This window comes from Mustela nigripes, chromosome 9 (genome assembly GCF_022355385.1).
Source record: "Mustela nigripes isolate SB6536 chromosome 9, MUSNIG.SB6536, whole genome shotgun sequence".
Lineage (NCBI taxonomy): Eukaryota > Metazoa > Chordata > Mammalia > Carnivora > Mustelidae > Mustela > Mustela nigripes.
The window spans coordinates 68,798,862-68,824,282 of NC_081565.1; the positions used below are offsets into that span (position 1 = coordinate 68,798,862).

At 43.9% G+C, this 25,421-nt stretch overlaps 1 protein-coding gene across 2 annotated transcripts in view; it reads left to right on the forward strand.

The window, feature by feature from the left end:
* The window catches only part of FRMD3 (FERM domain containing 3), a 324,332-nt gene that overhangs the window by 231,326 nt on the left and 67,585 nt on the right, over positions 1-25,421 (forward strand). For both annotated transcript variants that reach the window (XM_059411794.1, XM_059411793.1), the window contains exons 10-12: positions 1,274-1,362; positions 18,566-18,640; positions 18,939-19,007. In XM_059411794.1, coding sequence (XP_059267777.1) covers positions 1,274-1,362; positions 18,566-18,640; positions 18,939-19,007 — 233 coding nt within the window. The remainder of the gene's footprint in view (positions 1-1,273; positions 1,363-18,565; positions 18,641-18,938; positions 19,008-25,421) is intronic.

Below are 25,421 nucleotides of genomic sequence, written 5' to 3' on the forward strand. Positions count from 1 at the left end.
AACTGTAGTGTGTGCGTGTGTGCATGTGCGTGCACGAGAGGGATGCAGGCGTAAAACGTACATTTAGTATTGTACCCCCAGAACACCATGACTTTAAAGTTTATGATGATAATGGGAGCTGTATGCTGAACATTTTAGAGATAAATAGTGGACTTGCCCATTTGAGAACTAAGTCAAGGAAATGGGTCTGGCAGAGAAAGACAAATACCATATGATTTCACTCATATGTGGAAAACTTAGGAAACAAAAAAGATGCACATGGGGAAGGGAAGGAAAAATAAAATAAAATGAAAACAGAGAGGCAAACCATAACAGACTCTTAACTACAGGGAACAAATTGAGGGTTGCTGGGGGATGGGGCAACTGGGTGATGGGCATTAAGGAGGCACGTGATATAAGGAGCACTGGGTGGTATAGGCAACAGATGAAACCCTAAACTCTACCCCTGAAACTAATAGTACTCCATGTTAACTAAATTGAATCTAAATAATTTTTTTTTTTAAATGAAGTCGGTGAGCAATGCTTGACCATATACTGCTATATAAAAAATATATTGGGATAGAAAATGGAACCTTCTCTTGAAACTAATATTATACTGCGTGTTTACTAACTGGAAATTGAATTAAAAAATGAAAAAGGAAAATGGAAGCTGCTCCTACCCCCTAATCTGCCAAAATATAAATTTAGGAAACAAGCGAAGAATACTTCCAGGGCTAGATATTCAATCACTACTTGTGAGAATTTTATAAATTCTCATGTATTTAGAGTCTATACATTCTGGGAGTCTTAAAGAAACTAGTGGATGCAGGTTGGGTTCATTAGGGAATGCATCTGAGAGGAGGCCATTATAGAAGCTTTGAGGTTCAAGGCTAGGTCTGGAGGTTTGCAGATTTTCTTGACTAATTTTCAGGTCAAGCACCTGTTACTCAGCATCAGCAAATAAGTTTTTCAAGGAAACCAAGTCTGATAGAGAGGTGGGTGATTCCTGGGTGGTTGAAAAGGATCGTGAGGCTGTTTTTTGTTCGAAACAGGGCCCAGCTAGATTCGTGATGCCTGCAAAGGGTGATGGTGGTGAGTGGGGGTGGGGCACCATTTCAACAGCACTTTAAAGACCCTAGTAATGCCCAAGTTACTTTTAATCTGTTCATCAGGTGCCTAGTAATGCCCAAGTTACTTTTAATCTGTTCATCAGGTGGGGGGATGCAAATTGGTAAATACCTAAAGAAGATAAACTTGTTTCACATGCCCTTTCTTGTTTTATCTTTTTTATTAGAAAAAAGCCATGTTGGCCTTCCATACTTCGACACCAGCTGCCTGCAAACATCTTTGGAAGTGTGGGGTGGAGAACCAGGCCTTTTATAAGTATGTAGCTTTTATTCATTTAATCATAGGTTGTAAAAGCATCCATGGAATCACTCATGTTTTGCAGATAGCTGCATATTCCTTTTAATTCAGTTCTTTTCATTATATTTAAGGGAATGCTAAATTCAGTGCATTGTGCAGGGCGACTCCCACCCAAGCCTGAGCTCCATGTTGGGTGATGCCCATAGAATGCAATGGGTGCCCCCTCCCCCTTTTTTTTTGGCATTGCTATTTTCTTTCTTTCTTTCTTTCTTCCTTTCTTCCTTCCTTCCTTCCTTCCTTCCTTCCTTCCTTCCTTCCTCCCTCCCTCCCTCCCTCCCTCCCTCCCTTCCTTCCTTCCTTCCTTTCTATTTTTTAAAAGATTTATTTATTTATTTATTTATTTGACACGGAAAGAGATCACAAGTAGGTGGCGAGGCAGGCAGAGAGAGAGAGAGAGAGAGATTGGAAGCAGGCTCCCTGCTGAGCAGAGAGCCCAATGCGAGGCTCCATCCCAGGACCCTGGGTTCATGACCTGAGCTGAAGGCAGAGGCTTTAACCCACTGAGCTACCCAGGTGCCCCTTTTATGTGTTTTTTTTTTTTTTTTTAAAGTTTTTAAAATTTTGGATTGCTGTTTTCATTCAACATAACAGAATCTATTTTTGGTTGGGTGTCCCCCTCAGAAGCAGACCTTGAGAAGAGTTGAGTGCAAGAAGCGGAATGTGGTTTCTGAACAGACCAGTAGCAGGGTAGGGAAGGGAGGTTGGGGCAGCAAGCAATATAGAGCGTGTTATCCATCAGGTCACTCATCAGGGTAGCTGTGCTAAACTCTGCTGGGGAACTCTGTCAGGCTGTAGAACTTGCCCCAGAGTTCTCCCACTGACCAGCAAAGGGCCTGGGCTATTTGTCTACCAACTCCCCATTCATTTTGGTTGAAGGCCACTTCAGAGGGAAGAGTTAATACTCTCTGGCTTATTCTGAGTGTGAGTGACTGTGTGCTTACCACCAAAGAAAGCAAGCTTTGGCAGAGACTCACAGGTGTTTGTAGGAAGAAGGCTTCAGCATTCGGGGATGAGAGCCAAAGGCTTGTGGATGGAATGTGGTCAGAGGCTAGGATCATGGAAAGTCCGTACTGGACAAGACTTCAGAAACCAGCCATAAAGCTCTCAGGTTTCAAGAGAGCTTCAAATTTCGGATCTTCCCACTGTGTTCCAGGTTCTACTCTTTGAGACACACTTACTAATTAGAAGAGTGGTGGTGAGGGACACAGTCAGGAGCCCAGGCCAACCCTGCCCAGGGTGTCAGATGGCCTCTGGAGCTCATCCAGGCAGCCGTTGCTTCGTCTTCCCTCACACTGAATTCCTCTGTACTCATTAGACTCTTGTCTCTGAAAAGGCTGAGTCTCTGAATCTCCTGGGCTTTGGCTGACAAGGATAGGAGAATGATGGTGTGGACAATCTTTTTCAAATCGCTTTTTTTTTTAAAGTTATCATATAATGTATTATTTGCCCCAGGGATATAGGTCTGTGAATCATTAGTCTTACACAATTCATAGCACTCACCATAGCACATACCTCCCCCAATGTCCATAACCCAACCACCCTATCCATCCCCTCCAACTCCCAGCAACCCTCAGTTTGTTTCCTGAGATAAAGAGTCTCTTATGGTTTACCCCCTTCCTGGTCCCATATTGTTTCATTTTCTCCCTCCCTAACCCCCACCACCCCTCACCCTGTCTCTCAAATTCCTCATATCAGAGATATCATATGATAATCATCTTTCACTGACTGACTTATTTTGCTTAGCATGATACTCTCTAGTTCCATCCACATCATTGCAAATGGCAAGATTTCTGGTTTTTTGATGGCTACATAGTATTCCATTGTATATATATATACAACACATCTTTATCCAATCATCTGTTGATGGACATCTAGATTCTTTCCTTAGTTTGGCTATTATGGACAATGCTGCTACGAACATTCGGGTGCATGTGCCCCTTGGGATCACTACATTTGTATCTTTAGGCTAAATACCTGGTAGTGTGATTGCTAGGTTGTAGAGTAGCTCTATTTTCAACTTTTTGAGGAACCTCCATAACTGTTTTCCAGAGTGTCTGCACCAGCTTGCATTCCCACCAACAGTGTAGGAGGGTTCCCCTTTCTCTACATCCACGTCAACATCTGTTATTCCCTTACTGGTTAATTTTAGTCGTTCTGACTGGCGTTAGGGAGTATCTCACTGTGGTTTTGATTTGTATTTCCCTGATGGTGGGTGTTGTTGGCACTTTTTCATGTGTCTCTTGGCCATCTGGATGTCTTTCTTTGCAGAAATATCTGTTCATATCTTCTGCCCATTTCTTGATTGGATTCTTCGTTCTTTGGGTGTTGAGTTGGATAAGTTCCTTATAGATTTTGGATACTAGCCCTTTATCTGATTTATCATTTGCAAATATCTTCTCCCATTCTGCCAGCTGTCTTTTGGTTTTGTTCGCTGTTTCCTTTGATGTGCAAAAGCTTTTGATCTTGATGAGGTCCCAGTAGTTCATTTTCACCCTTGCTTCCCGTGGCTTTGGCGATGTTTCTAGGATGAAGTTGCTGTGGCTGAGGTTGAAAAGGTTGCTGCCTGTGTTCTCCTCAAGGATTTTGATGGATTCCTGTCTCACGCTGTGGTCTTTCATTCATTTTGTTTGTGTGTGATGTAAGGAAATGGTCTGTTTTCATTGTTTTACATGTGGCTGTCCAACACTATTTGTTGAAGGGACTGTCTTTTTTCCATTGGATATTCTTCCCTGATTTTTCAAAGACTAGTTGGCCATAGAGTTGTGGGTCCATTTCTGGGTTCTTTATTCTATTCCATTGATCAATATTTCTGGTTTTGTGTCAGTACCATACTGTCTTGATGATGACAGCTTTGAAATAGAGATTGAAGTCTAGAATTGTGATGCTGCTAACTTTGGTTTTCTTTTTCAACATTCCTCTGGCTATTTGGGGTCTTTTCTGGTTCCATATAAATTTTAGGATTATTTGTTCCATTTCTTTGAAAAAAAAATTGATGGTATTTTCATAGGGATTGCATTGACTGTGTAGATTGCTTTAGGTAGAGTAGACATTTCACAATACTTGTTCTTCCAATCCATAAGCATGAAACGTTTTCCCATTTCTTCGTGTCTTCCTCCATTTCTTTCATGAGTACTCTATAGTTCTCTGAGTACAGATTCTTTGCTTCTTTGGTTACGTTTATTCCTAGGCATCTTATGGTTTTGGGCGCAATGGTAAATGGGATCGACTCCTTAATTTCTCTTTCTTCTGTCTTGTTGTTGGTTTAAAGAAATGCAACTGATTTCTGTGCATTGATTTTATATCCTGACACTTGACTGAATTCCTATATGAGTTCTGGCAGTTTTGGAATGGAGTCTTTTGGGTTTTCCACATAAAGTACAATATTACCTGCAAAGAATGAGAGTTTGACACCTTTTTTTGCTAATTTGGATTACTTTTATTTCTTTTTGTTACTGATTGCTGAGGCTAGGACTTCTAATACTATGTAGAATAGCATTGGTGATAGTGGACAGCCCCGCTATGTTCCTGACCTTAGGGGAAAAGCTCTCTCTCAATGGGAAAAAGTTTTTCCCCATTGAGAATTATATTCACTGTGGGTTTTTCATAGTTGGCTTTCATGATATTGAGGTATGTACCCTCTATCACTACACTGTGAGCAGTTTTGATCAAGAAAGGATTGTCAGATGCTTTTTCAGCATCTACTGAGAGTGATCATATGGTTCTTGTTCTTTCTTTTATTAATGTATTGTATCACATTGATTTGCAGATGTTGAACCAACCTTGCAGCCTAGGAATAAAGCCCACTTGGTCGTGGTGAATAATCCTTTTAATGTACTGTTGGATCCTATTGGCTAGTATTTTGGTGAGAATTTTTACATCCGTGTTCATCAAGGATATTGGTCTGTAATTCTCCTTTTTGTCTGGTTTTGGGATCAAGGTGACGCTGGCCTCATAAAATGAATTTGGCAGTTTTCCTTCCATTTCTATTTTTTGGAACAGTTTCAGGAGAATAGGTAATAATTCCTTAAATGTTTGGTAGAATTCTCCTGGGAAGACATCTGGCCCTGGGCTCTTGTTTTTTGGGAGATTTTTGATGACCGCTTCAATTGTCTTACTGGTTATGAGTCTGTTTAGGTTTTCTATTTCTCCCTGGTTCAGTTTTGGTAGTTTATACGTCTCTAGGAATACATCCATTTCTTCCAGATTGTCTGATTTGCTGGCTATAGTAGCTCATAATATGTCCTTATAATTGTTTGTATTTCTTTGGTGTTGGTTGTGGTCTCTCCTCTTTCATTCATGATTTTATTAATTTGGGTCCTTTCTCTTTTCTTTTTGGTAAGTCTGGTCAGGGATTTATCAATGTTATTAATTCTTTCAAAGAATCAGCTTTGTTGATTCGTTCTACTGTTCTTTTGGTTTCTATTCCATTGATTCCTGCTCTGATCTTTATTATTTCTCTTCTACTGGGTTTAGGCTTTCTTTGTTGTTCTGTCTCTAGCTCCTATAGGTGTAGGGTTAGGTTGCATACGTGAGACCTTTCTTGTTTCTTGAGAAAGACTTGTATTGCTATCTACTTTCCTCTCAGGACTGCCGTTGCTGTGTCCCAAAGATTTTGAGACAATGATGTGTTTTCATTCTTTCCACGAATTTTTTCAATTCTAATGTAATTTTCTGGTTGACCCTTTCATTCTTTAGTTGGATGCTCTTTAGCTTCCATGTATTTGAGTTCTTTCCAACTTTCCTCCTCTGGTTGAATTCTAGTTTCAAAGCATTGTGGTCTGAGAATATGCAGGGAACGATCCTAATCTTTTGGTACCGGTTGAGACTTGATTTGTGACCCAGGATGTGATCTATTCTGGAGAATGTTCCATGTACAATAGAGAAGAATGTGTATTCTGTTGCTTTGGGATGGAATGTTCTAAACATATCTGTAATGTCTATCTGGTCTAGTGTGTCATTTAATAAAAGCCTTTATTTCCTTACTGATCTTTTGCTTAGATGATCTGTACATTTCAGGGAGGAGGATATTAAAGTCCCCTACTATTATTGCAGTATTGTTGATGTATTTCTTTGATTTTGTTATTAATTGGTTTATATAATTGGCTGATCCCATGTTAGGGGCACAGATATTTACAATTGTTATATCTTCTTTTTGGGCAGACCCTTTATGTATGATATAGTGTCCTTCCTCTTATTATAGTCTTTGGCTTAAAATTTAATTTATCTGATAGGAGGATTGCCACCCCAGCTTTCTTTTGATGTCCAGTAGCATGGTAAATTGTTTTCCAGCCCCTCATTTTAAATCTGGGGGTGTCTTTCAGTCTAAAATGGGTTTCTTGCAGACAGCATACTGATGGGTCTTGTTTTTTGTTTTGTTTTTGTTTTTTTATCTATTCTGATACCCTGTGTCTTTTGATTGGGGCATATAGCCCCTTTACATTCAAGGTAACTATTGAAAGATGTGAATTTAGTGCCATTGTATTGCATGTAAGATGACTGTTACTGTACATTGTCTCTGTTTCTTTCTAGTCTGTTACTTTTAGCCTCTCTTTGCTTAGAGGACCCTCTTTCAATATTTCCTGTAGGGCCGGTTTGGTGTTTGCAAATTCTTTTAGTTTTTGTTTGTCCTGGAAGCTTTTCATCACTCCTTCTATTTTCAGTGACAGCCTAGCTGGATATAGTATTTTTGACTGCATATTTTTCTCATTTAGTGTTCTCAATATATCATGTCAGTCCTTTCTGGCCTGCCTGGTCTCTGTGAATAGGTCTGCTGCCAAACTAATATTTCTACCATTGTATGTTACAAACCTCTTGTCCTGATCTGCTTTCAGGATTTTCTCTTAATCACTGAGACTTGAAAGTTTTACTATTAGATGACAGGGTATGGATCTATTTTTACTGATTTTGAGGGGAGTTCTCTGTACCTCCTGGATTTTGATTGTTGTTCCCTTCCCAAATTAGGGAAATTCTCTACTATAATTTGCTCCAATATACCTTCCGCCCTTCTCTTTCTTCTTCTTTTGAGATCCCAATTATTCTAATATTGTTTCATCTTATGGTATCATATATCTCTCAAATTCTCCCCTTGTGGTCCAGTAGCTGTTTGTCTCTCTTTTGCTCAGCTTATTCTCCATCATTTGGTCTTCTGTATCACTAATTCTCTCTTCTGCCTCATTTATCCTAGGAGTGGGAGCCTCCATTTTTTTTTTTGCACCTCATTAATAGTTTTTTTTTTTTTTTTAAATTTCAGCTTGGTTAGATTTTAGTTGTTTCACTTCTCCAGAAAGGGATTTTATTTCTCCATAATGGGATTCTCTAGTATCCTCCATGCTGTTTTTGAGCCCAGAGCTCTAGTTCTGACATCTTACTAATGTCTGTATTGATTAGGTCCCTAACCTTCGGTACTGCCTCTTGTTCTTTTTTTTTAAGGTGAGTTTTTCTGTCTTGTCATTTTATCCAGCTAAGAATAGATGAATGAGAGAACAAAATACTAAAAGGGTAGCAATGACCCCAGAAAAATATCCACTAACCAAATCAGAAGAGACCTGAAACTGGGGGGAGAAGAAAGGAGAAAAAAAAATATATAATATTTATCTAATATAATATAATCTATTATATACATCTATTATATAGATTATATTATATACAAATATAATCTATTATGTATAGATTATACCTATAATATAATCTAATATAAAATATCTAATGTATTAGACTGGTGAATAGAACAGAGTCACACATTTGATTTTGGGGGTATTTTGGTCTATTAGAAGAAACTGCCTCCCAAAATTTTAAAGAAAGAAAAACATATATATACAAAAATAAGGGTAAACACAATTAAGGGATGGACTATGACTGTAAAGGTGGAAATAAAGATTCTAAAAAAAGGAATTGATAATATAAGAAGTTGGTTGAAAAAAGAAAAAAAAAAAAAAAAGAGAAAAGAATGTGATCAGCCTGGAGACTAGAACAAAGCCATGTGCTAGATTTAGGGTATATTTTGATCTATTAGAAGAAACTGTATCCCAAAATTTCAAAGAAAGAAAAACCTGTATGTATACAAAAAATACAGCCAAATTCGATGAAAGAATAGAATATGAGTGTAGCAATGAAAATTAAAGAAGATTTTTAAAAAAACGTATTGGCAAAATAGTTTTAAAATGTTAAAATAGGAAAGAGGAAAAATTAAACATTGAATAAGAAAAAAATAAAATTTAAAAAATTTAACTTTGAGAGGCTATAGAATCATGGGGGAAAAGACATGAATTTTATGTGCTGTATTCCTGTAGCTCTGAAGTTCTGCAGTTCTCACTGATTATTGAATTGGTCTTGGGTGGATGTTCTCATTGATCTTCTGGGAGAGTGGCCTATTGTATTCTCAAATGTCTTTGCCAGAGGTGGAATTGTACTGCTTTTGCCAGGGGCCAGGTTCAGTGGCCTGGTTCAGAGAGCTAATCTGCTCAGGTTTGCTCTCAGGAGCTTTTGCTCCTTGTATGCTTTCCATACCACTTTGGAGCACGGGAATGAAGATGGCGGCCTCACAATCTCTGGCTCAGAGGAGCAAAGAGCTCGGGGCTCCACTCTTCAATGCGCCCTCATAGAAAAACAGTCAATCCCTCCCATTTCCCTGGTCTCTGACCGCACTCTGAGCTCACCCGGCCTGTGACTGAGCATTTCTGTCTCTGACGCACGGCCCCATTTGAAGTCCCCAAACCCAGCAGATTCCTACAGAGCACTCCTGTGCCACTTCTTCTGGAGGAGGAAAGAGGGGGTCTCCCTGGTTCTGCCCTTTGTGGAAGTCCCTGCTGGAAGAGCAGTGGCCTGACTAAGCCTCGGATCATGGTTTAAGGTAACCCCGGGCTGAGAGCCCACTCCTCGGCTCCGTATCTGCAGCTGGATTCCCCACTCCGATACCTGAGAGATGTGCTACACTGAGGCACCCCCGGTCTTTCTGTGACAAGGTGGGTCCTGAGACCACAGTGTCCCCGCAAAGGCTCTACCTTCTGCTTAGCCTCTGGAGTGACTTGCCTCAGTGGAGCAGTCTTATAAAAGTAGTGATTTTGTGCTCTGCTGCTCTCCTGTTTGCAAGGACCTGGCCCTTCCTCCTGCGGTCTCTCTTCCCATGTAACGCCTCAGATTCACTTCTCTGCATGTCCTACCTTCCAGAAAGTGGTCACTTTTCTGTTCCTAGAATTGCTGCTCTTCTTCTCTTTGATCTCCTGTTGAGCTTATAAGTGTTAAGAATGGTTTGATAACTAGTCTACGGCCATACCACCCTGAACGCGCCTGATCTTGTCTGATCTTGGAAGCTAAGCAGGGTCGGGCCTGGTTAGTACTTGGATGGGAGAATGGTTTGATAACTATCTAGCTGAACTCCTGGGACCCAATGATATTGAAGTCTCCTACTCCTCCTCGAATCCTTTTAAGTCACAGAACTATTTTCCTCAAACAGAAGTGTAGGCAAAGCCTAGTAGGTAAAAAAAAAAATAACATAGAGGAGCTGTGGTTGTTAGTGAGGACCAGAGTTGGGATTAGGACTGGAGACCCTTTGCCTGTTGCTCTCTGCTTCTCAGGAGCTGGGTGACCAGTTGTCTGTATTTACCTGGCCTACCCCAGGCTTAGCATTGAGAGTCTTGTGCCTTGGGAGAACTCTCTGTCCTGGGAAGATACTATCAGAAGTACAGTTTGAAAGCCCTTGGGTGAGATGACCTCCAAAATCCTGTGAGTGAGGATATGTATCAAAAGACCTTTCCACAACCGTCTTCACCTCATAACATCAGTGCATCCTGTGGGGTGTTTGGAAACTGGCATATAAAGGCATGTGATTGCTCTCAACTTATGTCCAGGCCTGTCCATGTCCATGAGAGCCGAGAGAGGGAGATGCAGAGGGTTTGATTTGTTTTTAATTATTTGAAAAAGTGAGATCATATACCATAAAAATCACCCTTTAAAGTATATATTCAGTGGTTTTTAGTATAATTCACAAAGTCACGCAACCGTCACCCCTATCCAATTCCAGAACATTTTTATCCCCTCCAAAAGAAACCTTGCATCCATTAACAGTCACTCCCCATTCCCCCCTTTCTCCCCAGACCTTGGCAACCATTGGTTTACTTTCTGTGTTTATGGGTTCACCCATTCTGGACATTTTATATAAACAGAATTATGAACTATGTGGCCTTTTGTGCCTGGCTTCTTTCACTTTAAGGTCATGTTTTCAAGGTTTATCATGGGTATCTGGCATCAGTACTGCATTTCTTTCCATGACTGAATAACAATCCATTGTTTGGATAGACCACATTTTGTTTATCCATTCATCAGTTGATGGACATTTGGATTGTACCCTCTTTTTAGCTATTATAAATAATGCTGCTATGAATATTCATATAAAAGTTTTTGTGTGGACAGTTCTGTTAGGTTTCTACCTAAGAGTGAAGGTTTTGGGTCATTGGGTAACTCTATACTTAATTTTTTGAGAAACTGACAAGCTATTTTTGGAGCCTAAGCTTTTGGAAGTCTTCTGTTCCTCCTTCAATGAAATCATCTGGTTCTTGTCAAGGGATCATGTAGAGACATTAAGTTAGTCATTTGGAATGAACATTTTCTCACAAATGAGGGAGCTGGTAGATGGAATTTTGAAACAAAGCAAAACAAGATGGATCGTGACCTATCTTATTGTAGATTTTTATGTACATATCTATACAAATCAGATCTCTCTGAAGCTAGGAACTAAGTTCTATTTATCTTTTTACTTGCCAAAGACCCCAGTTATTCAAAAAGTATTTCCTGGATCAATTGATAAGGCATGGTTCCTATCTTCAGGAGATTTGTATTTCGTCAGAGATACCAAAAGGGAAATGCAAATAAAATGCTGGAGGGCACCCCAGAGGAGGGATGAGTCTTTCTGCCTGGGGAGACAGGAGGTGGAAGTCCCTTTCTGATGGAGGAAGGATATTCTGAGTAAGAGACCAAGGCAGGAAAGTGGGAGACACTGGGGAAGACGAGTGGCCATGCAAGGCTGGAGTGGAGGGTGCATGAAGTAGACAGGGAGGAGACCAGGGGCAAGGAGCTCTTGGAGCCAAACAAAGTGCTCAGCCATTGTGAAAAAGGCAGCAGAGGAGTGAAGGGTATGGGTGATGGCTGATGACCACAGACAGTGGGAGGGCTGGGAGTAGGAGAGGAGAACACCTAGCGGATAGACCTTGTGGAGGCTTCTCAGTCAGCCCTTCTTGGGAGGAGTTTAGCACAGCTTTGAAGATCTTTAGGTGAACTTACAGGTTCTCCATCAAAGAATAACTTAGGACATTAATTTGTTCTGTTGCACACACATTGTTTTATCATGTGTGACAGAGTCCGTTGATTGCTAGAGTCAAATTAAGACAAAAAAAGAATTGAAAGGAGGGGGAACAAGGAGAAAAACCTATCAACTGGGGAACTCATTTTGTACATTTTAGGATACACAGCTGGTAAAGAACTCAGTATGAAAATCCTGGCATGAGGTGGGCCAACTAGGCATATCAGAGGACTCCCTCCCAGTCTTCTGCGGATGCTTCCCAAGACCTGGAGGGCTTAGTGGTCACAAGTGGCACTGAACAGATCTTCCTTGACTTATGATGGAATGACACCCTGATAAACCCATTCTAAGTTAAGCATACCATAAATCGAACCATCATTATAAATCCCCATCATCAGTGGGGATACTCTGTGCAGAGGTGACTGGGTCCTAGCACCTCTGGTTTGGCTAGGCCAGGCTACCCCATCTCTTTCATGAAGACCTCCAACCCCTAATATATATACTGATCTGAGTTTTCTTGGATCCTCTTGTTCCTTCATTTTTCCATAACCATCCCTGTTCCTTATGGAGAAGGAAAAGTACTGCCTGTTTGGACTGGGCTGTGTGGCCTCGGACAGGTCTGGCCTCAGCCTTCTCATGTATAGAACAGGGGGGACAGGGACTCTGATGTGATTCGTTTGCCTCACTGTGGCCAGTGTTCACAAGCATGGACCTTGGAGGTGAAAGGCTTGGCTTTGAGTCTTGACTCTGTCACTTCCTAGCATTGTGGCCTGGAACAAAGCACTTGAACTGAGCCCCAACCTTGTTTTTCATCTGTAAAGTATGACTGGTAATAACTGCTGTGGAGTGCTTAGATGTGCAGCAGTGACCATGACCCCTCCACCTCCACTAATGATGAAAGGGTTTTGAGTGCCTGTTGGTTGCCGGACCCTGTCCTTTTGACTCTGAAGGGTTCTGTTTCTGTTAAACTGAGGGCTGGGTACCTGCTTCCAGCTCTGTGTCATTGGTGCTGCATTGTAATGGTTTTTGCTGGCAGAGCAAGGTTCTGATTCTGTTTCCTGGTTTGGGGATGGTTTGTTCCTTTTTCTACCTCACCTGTGATGGGAGCAGGGAGGCCCAGTGGCCAATGCCCAGGGATTCCCTAGTGTGCTTTTAAGACATGAATGTGCGGTTTGTTGTCCATTGGCCTAGGGCCATGATCAGGTTTGAAAGCCTTGGCTCTGAGATCTGCTGCCTGGGAATGGAGCCCAGTGCAGAAACTCTGATGCTCCTGCTCCAAACTTCAGGAGATCCCCAACACAGACAGTCATAATTTCTAGGTTTCTAGGTGCTGCCATCCTCAGAATGTGGGTTTACTGGAAGCACAGGGATTCACTGAAGGGTTCAGTGGCTCAGGAAGTTTCCATTCAATGAATCTGTCACATCTGCTTTATGCCATATTCTGTGCTGGGCCCTGGGGATACTGCAGAGGCTCAAATGACACTTTTTGTCCCTGACTTTGTATGGAATTGTTTGCAGGACACAAAGGCAGTCCCTAAGAAATTTCTTCCCCAGAATCTGGTATGTGTTTTGTCAGAGAAACACCCTTATGTCTGGTAGGTAAGGACCCTGAGAACTCCCTACCTGAGAGCCTCGCACACCTGTGTGAGCCCATGAATGACCCAGAGATCCTGCGAGAATGTGGAGTGTGATTCAGTAGATTGGGGTGGGGCATTGGAATCCATATTTCCTTTTTTTTTTTTTTTAAGATTTATTTATTTGAGAGAGAGAGGGCATGCAAGCAGGGGGAGGAGCAGAGGGCAAGGGAGAAAATCTCAAGCAGACTCCCTGCTGAGTGCAATGCAGGTCTCGATGCCACCACCACAGGATCGTGACCTGAGCTGAAATCAAGAGCCTAATGCTTAGCCAACTGAGCCACCCAGGTGCCCCTGGAGTCCATATTCCTAATAAGCTCCCAGGTGAGGTTGTATTGCAGGCCTGTGGTCCACACTCTGAGTACCAAGGTTCCAAACCAGTGGTTCTCAGCACTGACTGCACACTAGAACCACCGGGAGCTTTTCCAAAAAATACCAAGCTGTGGGCATTACGCTAAGTGGAAAAAAGCCAAACATAAAAGGCCACATACTGTGTGATTCTATTTGTATGCAATGTCCAGAACAGAGAAATCTAGAGAGACAGAGAGTAGATTTGGGCTTGCCTAGGATTGACAGTAGAGGAGATGGGGGTGTTAATGGGAGGTTGGTTCTTCCTGGTTGATGAAAACATTTTCTCATTTAAAAAAAAAATTGCTGAGTTATATTCAAGACCACTGCAACCTAGAAGGGCAAACTTTATGGTATGTGGATTATATCTCAATAACTGTCATTTAAAAAATCAGAATCTGGGGACACCTGGGTGGCTCAGTTGGTTAAGCAGCTGCCTTCGGCTCAGGTCATGATCCCAGCGTCCTGGGATCGAGTCCCACATCGGGCTCCTTGCTTGGCGGGGAGCCTGCTTCTCTCTCTGCCTCTGCCTACCACTCTGTCTGCCTGTGCTTGCTCTCGCTTCTCTCTCTATGACAAATAAATAAATAAAATAAATAAAATCTTTAAAAAAAAAATCAGAATCTTGGAGGAGGGAGATAGATATTGGTAGAAATCAATCTTTCCCAGGTGGTGCTCATGTGTAGGCTAGGGTTATTTGCTCTAATCCAGTGATTCTCAAAGTAGGGTCCTTTGATGCATCAGCATCTCCTGGGAACTTGCTGGAAATACAGATTCTTGGGCTCCATGCCAGATTTAACTGAAGCAGAAACTTGTGTTTTAAGACACATGCCAGGTGAATCTGATGCCCTTTGAAGTCTGAGAACCTTCATGGCTAAACACAGTATTTTAAAAATGCAGACAGACCTGGATTTACAGCACAGTTCCCCCAGTTCTGTCGTGTTACCATGATTACGTGACGTAACTCCTCTGTGCCTCAGTTTCCTCACATAAAAAGGTGGATTGCTTCCTCCTAGGAGAGAGCTGTGAGGGTCAAATGAATTAATCTGAATTACTATGTTTGAGATGCTTTGGAAGCATTTGGAATCCCATTCTGGGATTTTGATGGGGAGCTACAGGTGGCAGCGGGACGAGGGCAGGCGGGGAAGAGGCTGGGAGGAGATAGGACTGCTGTTTAGCTGGGTTGTGCATTCGTTGCCTGCAGGGAGCAGACGTTTGCTCTAGGCTCCTTATTGATGTTAGAGCCTGGGGAACTGGGTACTGCCATGCATCAGCTGGTTAGAGCAGAAAGGGTCTCTCATGGGCTGTCAGAGAGTTTGAAATTGTTCCCCAGAATCTCCGTGGCTCAAGACTGAGAAGTCAATGGAGAGGTTTTGAGAGTGATTTTAGGGAGGGATGGAAATATACATAATGAGTTGATGCTTTCAGATAACTTGATCTCATTGAACCTTCTTCAGAACACTATGAATTAAGAATTTTAGCCCCCCCCCCCCCTTAAAGAAGTCATGGAAAAATTAAGACTAGGGAAAGCTGCATGACTTGATCAAGGTCTCTGACCAAGAGCAGGGAGGGGCCTCGGGCCTCTGCTCTTCCAGGTAAAACACCACCTTCTGGGTCATTCAGGGAGAATTTGGGGACATAGGGGTTCCCAGTGGGCTGCCTTGGAATGATGTTGGGGTGTTTGATTAAAAACACCAACGCCTGCTGGAGGAGAATCTCTAGTGACGGAGCCTGGGCACTGGCATTGTAACCCTACTTCCAGATGCTGCTGGCATGCGGCCAGCTTTGGGAACAGCTAGAGGCGTGTCCTATCCCCCCACCACTTTCCTTTCCCCTCACATCTCCCTCCTCCCTCGTGCACTTCCCCGGGGTTGTTCAAGCTCTCCGGATAAACACCCCTTGAAAAGTGCACTGAAGCTCGCAGCCCAGACACGACGGGCCGGCCGTGTGCCTGCATGTTCGGAAGGGCAGGGAGCTGGCGGTCATGCTCTCAGGAGAGTGTCTCTGAGCAAATGACATGACACAAATGTTCTTCAAGGACAATCAGCCTCCAGAAAGATGACAGTGCTCTTGGCACCCTCACGCCTCAAGCAGGGAGGCTCTTCACTGTCTCTGCGAGATGGATCTTCTGAGGGTTTGGGCAGAGGCAGCGTGTCCTGGGGCCTCTGACCAAGAGAGCGGAGCCAGCCCAGGGAGGCAAAACCAGTGAAAAGCCCAGCCGCCTCCTCTCACCACAAGAGGCTCCCTAGAACAGCTGGGCTTGTCACAGCTCTTTGGGCTTCTGGTATCTTCTATCACCTGGGCACCAAGTTGCATTTGAAAACTCCAATTAAGGCTCTTTTTCTTTTTTCATTAATTACTGTTTTTACTGAGGTGTAGTTGGCACAATGTTACATTACTTTCTTGGGTTAAAAGCAGCAATTAAGGCTCTTTATCTACTTTGCAGACTGCTTTGCCCCAAGGATCTTTAGAACCTAGAACAGTAATAATAAACATCTTAAAGACTGAAGCTTCTTCTTCTTTTTTTTTTTTTTTAAGGTTTTATTTGGCAGAGAGAGCTTGCATGCGACACACAAGCAGGGAGAGAGGCAGGGAGAGGGAGAAGCACAGCCTCGATCCCAGAACCCTGGGATTATGACCTGAGCCGAAGGCAGACTGAGGCACCCAGGTGCCCCTAACAACAGAAACTTCTTTAAAGGTTTTTCTGCCTCCTACCTCTGAGGCTTCAGAGCAAAAATCCTGCCAAGAAGATGGGGGCAGAGCTGAAGATCACCCTTTTCTCAGGCTCCTGTAGATAACATGTCAGGTTCACAGCTCCCTAGGGGGGTGTGTGTGTGTGCCTGTGTGCGTGATGGGGCAGGGGTCAGGTGCGTCTGGAGTGGGCATGTCCTTGCTGGAGGAGGAGGGCACCATGGGACTCCTGTCCTTTGTTAGTGTGGCTTGCTGGGGACTTTTATCCTCTTGACTCATGTGATCTGCTAGCCCAGCTCTGGCTAGCAGGCGGCACAGCCTGTCCCAGGTGTCAGGGGCCTCCGGGGTCTGGATCTCATATGCTCCCACCCCCACTAAACCCCATCCTCGAGGGCTCCCACGCCCTCATCTCCAGGCCCTGCCTTGAGATGGAATCCTGCCTCCCCCATGTCTGTACCCCGTCTGCTCTGGTCTCATCTCCTTGCTCCTCACTTGTCCCCAGTGCCCTTCTCTGTTGGCTCAGGCCGTTTGAGAAAGTGGAAAGGGAGAAGGGGCATCTTTGCGAAAGAGTGTGCCTATGGCTTTCTATTCTTCTAAGGACAAAGGCCAAAATCCTTACTAGGACAGCTTAAGGTCAGGCCCTGCTAAATTAGGGGGGAAAATGTATGTGTGTGGGCTTGTATTTACAATAATAACAACATGGGGAGATGCACAGCAGATCTTTTTAGTTCCTCCAGTGCTCTCCGGGCTTTGTGCCTACTGAGCCTGCCGCCCAGAACACTGCCCACCACCTGCCCAGTTAACGCCTTCCCGTCCCCGGATCTCAGCTCAGACCCCTGGCCCCCAGGCTGGATTGGTCCCCCCTCCTGCCCTCTCATTGCATCTTTTCCTTCATGGCCCCCACTGCAATGTATAGTTCTTGACTTATGTGTCCAGTTTTTAGATTGAGATCCGTTTCCCTTCTAGATCTTACACTCCATGAATGCAGAGGACTGTGTCTTCCCTGAACATGGCAGGGGAGGATGTGGACCAGGCTTGGCATTTGGTTAAAAATTGCTGAACAAAGGATCCAAGGCTTGCGAGATGCCCAGTGCTGGGGATCACTGCCCACGTGGAAACTTCTCACCAGAGTCCTGGCTGTGTGCACATCTCTGTTCAGAATTCTATACAGCGTATTGTTCTGTGTGGTTTTTCTATGAAGATGTTGTGACTCTTGATATTTTAAATGGTCTCAAAGCCTTGGAGGCCATTCTTTCTGACTTGGGTTTAGATGCATGAGGCTTAAAGTGATTGCCGAGAGGCAACCTCAGCTGTCACAGCAGTTTGGTGCCCTGTGTGTGGCCTGTGGGCAGCCCATGCTTGCACTGTTTCCCAGAGGGCTATGGTCTTGTTCGTGGTTACGGGTGCACTCAGAGCTGCCGAATCAGTGCTCGGCTGGGCTTCTGGTTCCTCATGTGTCTTAGTGATCTCCCAGCCTGGGTTCCTTTAAAGGGCACTGGGTCATGGTGACCTCACTGGAGAATGCTCCAGCCAGTGACCACATCTCCGGTGACATGAGCCCTGTGGTTTCTTTAGGGCAGTACACAGTAGGTGGCTTCTTGGTGACATGGTGACTGACCTGTGTCTCTGGGAAGCTGTCTTTTGCTGCAGTGTTGTCTCAGGCACAGGCGTGAAAGCCAGCCTCCCACCCGGCTCCCAGCTACCGGGACCTTGACACCATGTGACACAATCCATCTTCTCCGTATCTTTCAAGTGGAAATTGGGAAAGTATCCCTTTTGATCGTCAGTGTTGCTTGGTCCTTTCTGCAGATTGTGACCCAGTAACGGATTCTGAAACTAAATGTGTGAGCCATCACCAGTATTTAGAAAAAACAGACAGAGGGGCACCTGGCTGGCTCAGTTGGTAAAGCATGTGAGTCTCGATTTCAAGGTCTTGTGTTCAAGCTGCATGCTGGGCAATAAAGCCTACTTAGAAAAAAAAAAAAAAAAGCTGGAAAGGGATAGCAGTCTGTAATATATGTAGTGAAAGTAAGTATTTTTTGGTGAAACTTCTCTTTTAGGTGTGTGTGCATGCAAGCAATCCTCCAATAACATATATTTCTGATAGTCAAAAATACCCAATCATCACGTTTATTGCATGTCTCACTTGGACTCGACAATGTCACTACCACCTCTGTTTTGCTTCTTCTTAAAGGTATGCAAAATCCAGTCAGATCAAGACCGTGTCAAGCAGCAAGATATTTTTTAAAGGAAGTAGGTTTCGATACAGGTGGGTACCTGTGGTTCCATTTTGATGGTGGGTTGGGGTGGGGGCTTCCATTTACTTCCATTTACTAAATCAGTGCTCTTTGGTTTGTAAGCCGGTTTTGGTCCTCCCTTCCCATTCCACACATGTGTGACACTCATGGGCCCCCCCTCAAATTCCACTGTAACTTCTCTGAGGGAGGAAGAGAAGTGTGGATTTCTAGAGCAGATAAGGCCATTGTGAAGTTAAAAAAAAAAATACACGCACACATCCCTCCCCTTCTGCTCTGAGTGTGCACAGACGTTGTGTTTCTTTTTTGCAGTGGTAAAGTTGCCAAAGAGGTGGTGGAGGCCAGCTCCAAGATCCAGAGGGAGCCTCCGGAGGTACACAGGTAGGTGGGGCGATCTCTGGGGCTCTGGGAAGCTTCAGGGATGGACAGAAGGATTTCAGGCTTGTTTTGCCAAGTTCTCTATATCTATATCTCTATATCAGGAGGGGGCATAAGGTCACCAACTGCCTGTACATGTATCAGTATGGGCACATCTGTTTCCAGGCATGGTACCCTCGCTGTCCTGGAAATCTCTCAGGGACAGTCGTGACAGGGCCATGGCGTGAGTGTGGCCCGACTCCATTCTGAGTTGCTTGCTCTGTGGGAAGTCATTGGCTCGACTGGGCCTGGAGTGTCACGTGAAAAGTGTGTGTGAGGCACAGTGGTATCCTCTCCTAGCTGAGCTCGTCATCCTGCCCTCTTAGAACTGCTCTCTCTTTCTGCCTCTGTTCATCAGATGTGGCCAGTACCCATTGACCCCAACTTCTCTTAGACAGTTTCATATGAGGAAGGCAGGGGGTGCTCCTTGCTTCTGGGGCTACTTACTCCCAAAGATCTCTCAGAGAAATGAGAAACTTAGTCATTAGTGGTTTAAGAGCATGCATCTTCATAATGTGGCAGTCTGTTGCTGTTTGTTAAATATTCTCTTGGTCATGTTGGACTTTATATCACCATGAGACACAGATTGTTGCACGCCCTAAACCTCAGACTGCTAAATATCTAAGGCTGAACATTCTCATCATGACGTTCTCCTTTTTGAGGGCAAGACCTCCCTAAGTTAGGTTTTTTTAGGAGGTTCCCACACACAGGTTGGCACCTCTTCCTTCCTTCCCCTTTGGACTTGGAAGAGTCTCCCCTATGCTTGCCTTTGTGCAGTCTCCTCTGTTTCTGGCATGATGCAGTGAGCCGGGTGCCTCTTACATGATTGCCTCGGTTGTTGGGTCTCTCGGAAGTGTGGCTGAGCCAGCCTGGCCAGGCATCCAGATAGCACTTCTCTCCCCCACCAGGGAGCAGGACTAGAGTTGGCACAGGAGCCCATGAAGACGTGTCCAGAGAAGAATTCATTCCTGATTCAGGTGACCCAGTGGGCAGTGGTCATGCACATCTGCAGAAAGCAGAAGCAGTCTTTCCTGCTTCGAGAAGCAGGAGATGGTGGTAGGGTTAGGGAGCACCATAGCCAGGGGGCACCTTAGTCCAAAACCATGGAGGTTTTCTAACGTATCCCTTGATAACACTAGTCTTTTCTTTGTATTTATTTAACTTTAAGATAGTCTTTACAGTCCCTCTTCTACCACTGGTTACAAAGTGTGGCAGAAATGAAAAAGAGGAAATGATTAAAAAAAAAATCTCATTTAACTTTCCTAGACTCGGCCAGAAATGACCTTAAGGATCACCTAATTAGATGTATCTGTAGTCTAGGGAACTTGGGTCTCAGAGTTAAAAGTTAAAGGGAAAAGATCTATCTAAAGACATAAATTCTGTTCTATGGCAGGCATAAGCCTGTGTTCTTTTCTTTGTAGCATTTGTCACCCAGAAAACCTCTGGCATTCTCTTAGAAGCTGGGAGGCAGAACCCCACCCCAAGGGCTCTGCTTGAGCTTTAGTCTTCTAACTTGAAGTGTGAGTGTTTGATCTTAACAAAAAAAAAAAAGAAGGAGAAATACTTGATGCTGGGGAGTTCTCTTGATAGGTCAAACACAAAGAAGGACACTGTTTTTAACAATATGCTTTCAGAGACTCATATTCCCAGTATGGAAAACTTTCTAAGAATCCTGTAATCATCTTTGGTTAATGAGATCAGAAATAATAAAAGTATTTCTTTTTTCAATTGAGATATGCATAATTTATGGGAATCCAGGATTCTCTCCTAGATCAGGGCTTCTCAAACTTTAACTTAGACAGGGGTTGCCTACGGATCTTGTTAAAATCAGATTCTGATTCATGAATCTGACCTTTCTAATGAGCTTCCCAGTGGTGGCCATGTGGCTGGTTTAGAGACCACAGTTTGAGTAGCCAGGCCGTGGGAGTGAAGGGAGCAGAGTGGCCACAGTGAGAATCTTTTCGCAGAATAGATGGAACCACCAGAGCAGATGAGAAAGAAGGCATCAGTCAATTCAGAGTTTCCCTTTTCTGGAATCTTCTAAAATCCCCCAGGGATGTTATTGCAAACCAAGACCTATAGGCCTTTGAGACACTGGTTCATATGCCTTTTCTTTCCCTTCTCCTGACCCCTTTTATGTGTATATGAAAGTCTATCGGGTCCACATCCATTGAACATCTGGTCCTCAGCTTTTTGGCAGTATTTCTCAAGTCTCTGACAATATGAGGAAGAATTTGTTTAAAGTAATGATGCAGAGCAAGCTGTGGGAGGAAAAGGCTTGTGTCTGTTTGGTCATCTGAGTATCACTCAACACCTAACACAGCACTTATCACATAATAGAGGTCAGTACATAGTTGTTGACTGAACCTGTGCCAGGGGTGTGGGATGACAGCAGAATGCGGGCCGTTTTTTTTGTTTTTTTTTTTCATTTCGAAATAATTTTTTTTTTCATTTATTAAAATTTTTTTTAATATAATTTTTTATTTTTTATAAACATATATTTTTATCCCCAGGGGTACAGGTCTGTGAATCACCAAGTTTACACACTTCACAGCACTCACCAAAGCACATACCCTCCCCAATGTCCATAATCCCACCCCCTTCTCCCAAACCCCCTCCCCCCAGCAACCCTCAGTTTGTTTTGTGAGATTAAGAGTCACTTATAGTTTATCTCCCTCCCAATCCCATCTTGTTTCATTGATTCTTCTCCTACCCACTTAAGCCCCCATGTTGCATCACCACTTCCTCATATCAGGGAGATCATATGATAGTTGTCTTTCTCTGCTTGACTTATTTCGCTAAGCATGATACACTCTAGTTCCATCCATGTTGTCGCAAATGGCAAGATTTCATTTCTTTTGATGGCTGCATAGTATTCCATTGTGTATATATACCACATCTTCTTGATCCATTCATCTGTTGATGGATATCTAGGTTCTTTCCATAGTTTGGCTATTGTGGACATTGCTGCTATAAACCTTCGGGTACACATGCCCCTTTGGATCACTACGTTTGTATCTTTAGGGTAAATACCCAATAGTGCAATTGCTGGGTCATAGGGCAGTTCTATTTTCAACATTTTGAGGAACCTCCATGCTGTTTTCCAGAGAGGTTGCACCAGCTTGCATTCCCACCAACAGTGTAGGAGGGTTCCCCTTTCTCCGCATCCTCGCCAGCATCTGTCATTTCCTGACTTGTTGATTTTAGCCATTCTGACTGGTGTGAGGTGCCGTTTTCCAGGACCTGAGATCTGTCCAGCTGGGGACCTTGCCCTACCCCGAGGCAATAATGCAATCAGAGCCAAAGAGATGTGCCACTTCCAGTTGCAACTTCTCATTTCTTCCCAGTGGCCAGTTGCGTGGTAGGACAGTTTTTCTCTTAATCAATTAGTTTTTAATTCTTTTGGCTTCTTTGATGTGGCTGTCAAAAGTGAGAGTATAGCAATGAACTATTTTCTCTGGCTCTGTTAATAGAAGAGCGCTCCTTTAGAGTGGCGATGGTAAGGTCTCAGTTAGTTGTCTTTCCTCACGGTTGAGAGTGTACTCTTCAAAGAATGGCAAGTTCATGGGCTACTACTTTTCCTGAGGTTTGTGTGTTTAGAGAGAGACAGCACAGATCAAGGACACTGTCTTGAGATTTTTCTTTTTTTTTTCAAAAAGAGAAAAACTAACTCTCATGATTGCTCACTGATCTTTGCTGGTGACAGGAAAGATCACCAGCTTAGGGGTGATCTTTGCTTAGGGGGAGGGCAAAGCCCTCCCAGGGTTGGCTACTTGGTGAGAATCGCTCATCCACGCCAGCAGTCCAGGGAGGCAAAAGGTTGCTGCTCAATGAGCCCAGGGCTGGCTGTGTGAGCCATCTGGGCACAACAGCCACCACTGGAGGACACCCAAAGGCAGCATTTGGACCTGAAACAGCACCAGTCTAGGGGTCATGAATTTGGTTGTGTTGCTTACGGGCTGGGTGGTCTAATCTTGGTTGTGTTGCTTTCAAGCTGTATGGTCTTGGGTAAGTCTCTTAACCTCTCTGATCATTAATTTACTCATCTATAAAATGAGATTCCAAATATTACTTTGCCCAACTTCTAGATTTTGTTATGGGCATAAAAATAATGTGCTTTAAAAAGTTAAAAAGTGCCATATGAATGGAGGTGATGTATTATTCCTGTCTCTCATCCAAAAATGGGAAGCTGGAATTTAACAGACATGTCCTCATTAAAGCATCTTCAGTTGGAGTTTGGATGACAGGCCAACAGCACTTGCTTCACTCAAGGACTGGTGCAGGAACTCCACGAGCCTTGTGTTAGTTGCTCTATATTATGCCATCAGTTTTGCTTTTTTTTTTTTTTTTTTTTTTTTTTTTTAAGATTTTATGTATTTGACAGAGAGAGAGGCAGTGAGAGAGGGAGCACAAGTTAGGGGAGTGGGAGAGGGAGAAACAGGCTTCCCACTGAGCAGGCAGCTGGATGCGGGGCTCGATCCCAGGACCCCGAGATCAGTCTTGAGCCAAAGGCAGATGCTTAACAACTGAGCCACCCAGGAGCTCCTATGCCACATTTTTTTGGAAAGCAATCTTAGAATGTCCTTACGATTTCTGAAGAAAACCTTTTTACCTCAATAGAATTCCCAGTCACTATTTCATTGGAAAAAAGTTCTGTACTAAATACAAAGAGGGTGAGGCATTTTGCAGAATCTATTGATAGGGGGATTCTGAGAATGGGAAATATGGCACAGACCCTTGGCTGGCTTGGAGAGACTCCGGCCAGAGAGGCTGTTACATCAGGACCTTGGAAGGGCAGGGTGGGAGCTAACTGGGATGCTGGCACATCTTCTAGAAGACCTCCTGACACAGTGGAACTTCATATAGCCGGAAAGGAGGACAGTAGCGGTAGTGACCAGAGTCCTCTCTGGGACACTATAGGATAAATCATGCAGGAAGGCAGTGGAGAGCACAGCAAGAGAATTAGCTTAACTGAGCTGGCTGAGAATCAGCTTACCTGAGTGTGCTTATCTGAAGTATCTCTAGGCAAGTCCTATAACTTCACCGAGTCTCAGTGTCCTCATCTATGGATATGGCATTCTCCTTGCCTGTCTCAGAAGACCACTGAGGAAAACAAACATGGCCAAGTATGTAAGCCACTCTGTAAACTAGAAAAGGTGCCATCACATTCTGTTATTACATTTATGGGTAGTGGTAGTATAAATTGCTGGTGGCTCTGGCTCAAAATGAAACCAGGATCAGCTGTAAGCTTTAAGAAGGTTGCAAGGAGAGAGGAAATCTGTAGTCTACAGGGGTTGGTGGAGAAAGTCTGAGAGAAAGGCATTTTGATTCTGGTTTTGCTAATCTTGCCCTTTAGCTGTCCCAGTACCCAATACCAAGGTCTGGAGCCCCGGATCCTTTGTGCTCCAGGAAAACTCTCTCGTTGTGTTCACCTTTGGGTTTATTTGAGTCTTGTACTTAGTGGGAGGCAGTGTTCACCTCTGAGTCATAGAACTGGAGATTCAGGGTTGTAATCGACTGTGTGGCCTAACTCTCAGCAGACCCTAAACCCTGTTGACCCTGGCCGAAGGCCTCCACTACAGTGTGGCTGTAGAAGCCTGTAAGCATGGGTGCTGAGTTTGCATCCTCCTGACCTCCCAGTGCCCAGAAGGCTCACATGGGTGAGCTCAGCCTGTCCCAATACCAGGCAAGCAGCCAGACGTTGCAGTGTTGGCACTGGAGGGGGGCAGAGGGCAGGGGGCAGGATGCTTTATATCTCCAAGTGAAAAGTGTTGGGATGGGGCACTGCTATGGAGAAAAAGATCCCCCATAAAGTCTCATTACAGGCCCTCCTTGATGAAATGCAGTAATTTCTGGGGGATGGAACTGCAGCCAGTCAGTTGGCAGGGTGGCCAGAGGTGGGGCAGAGAGATTCTTGCAACAATGGAAAATGGGCTTTTCTGAGGTCAGGAACCTCCATGGTCCACACAAACATGGCGGCATGTGCTTTGCAGAGCTAGAACAAACAGCTCAGTCATGAGGGCCGTAGGGCCAGAGGAAATCCCATGAAAGCTCAAAAAATGAGGACCCACCCTCGCTCCCTCCCTTCCTTCCTACCTTCCTTCCTTCTGTCTGCAAGCAAACGCTGTCTCCATTTCTTTCCTTGTCAACCCCGCCATGCTTGCCAGAGGACCCTTGGCCATGATTATCCTCCATGGGACGTGTGCTTTTCCAGCTGTGGCTGTAACACATTAATGAGTCATGAAAATAGACTAGCAATTCAAACAAAATGAAGTAGAATGAGGGGGGGAAGTGAATCACACATAATAAGAGTTACTGTGGTTGCATGAAACATTGCTTTACTTGTGTCTTCCTGTATGGGTTCATAGAAATGACATA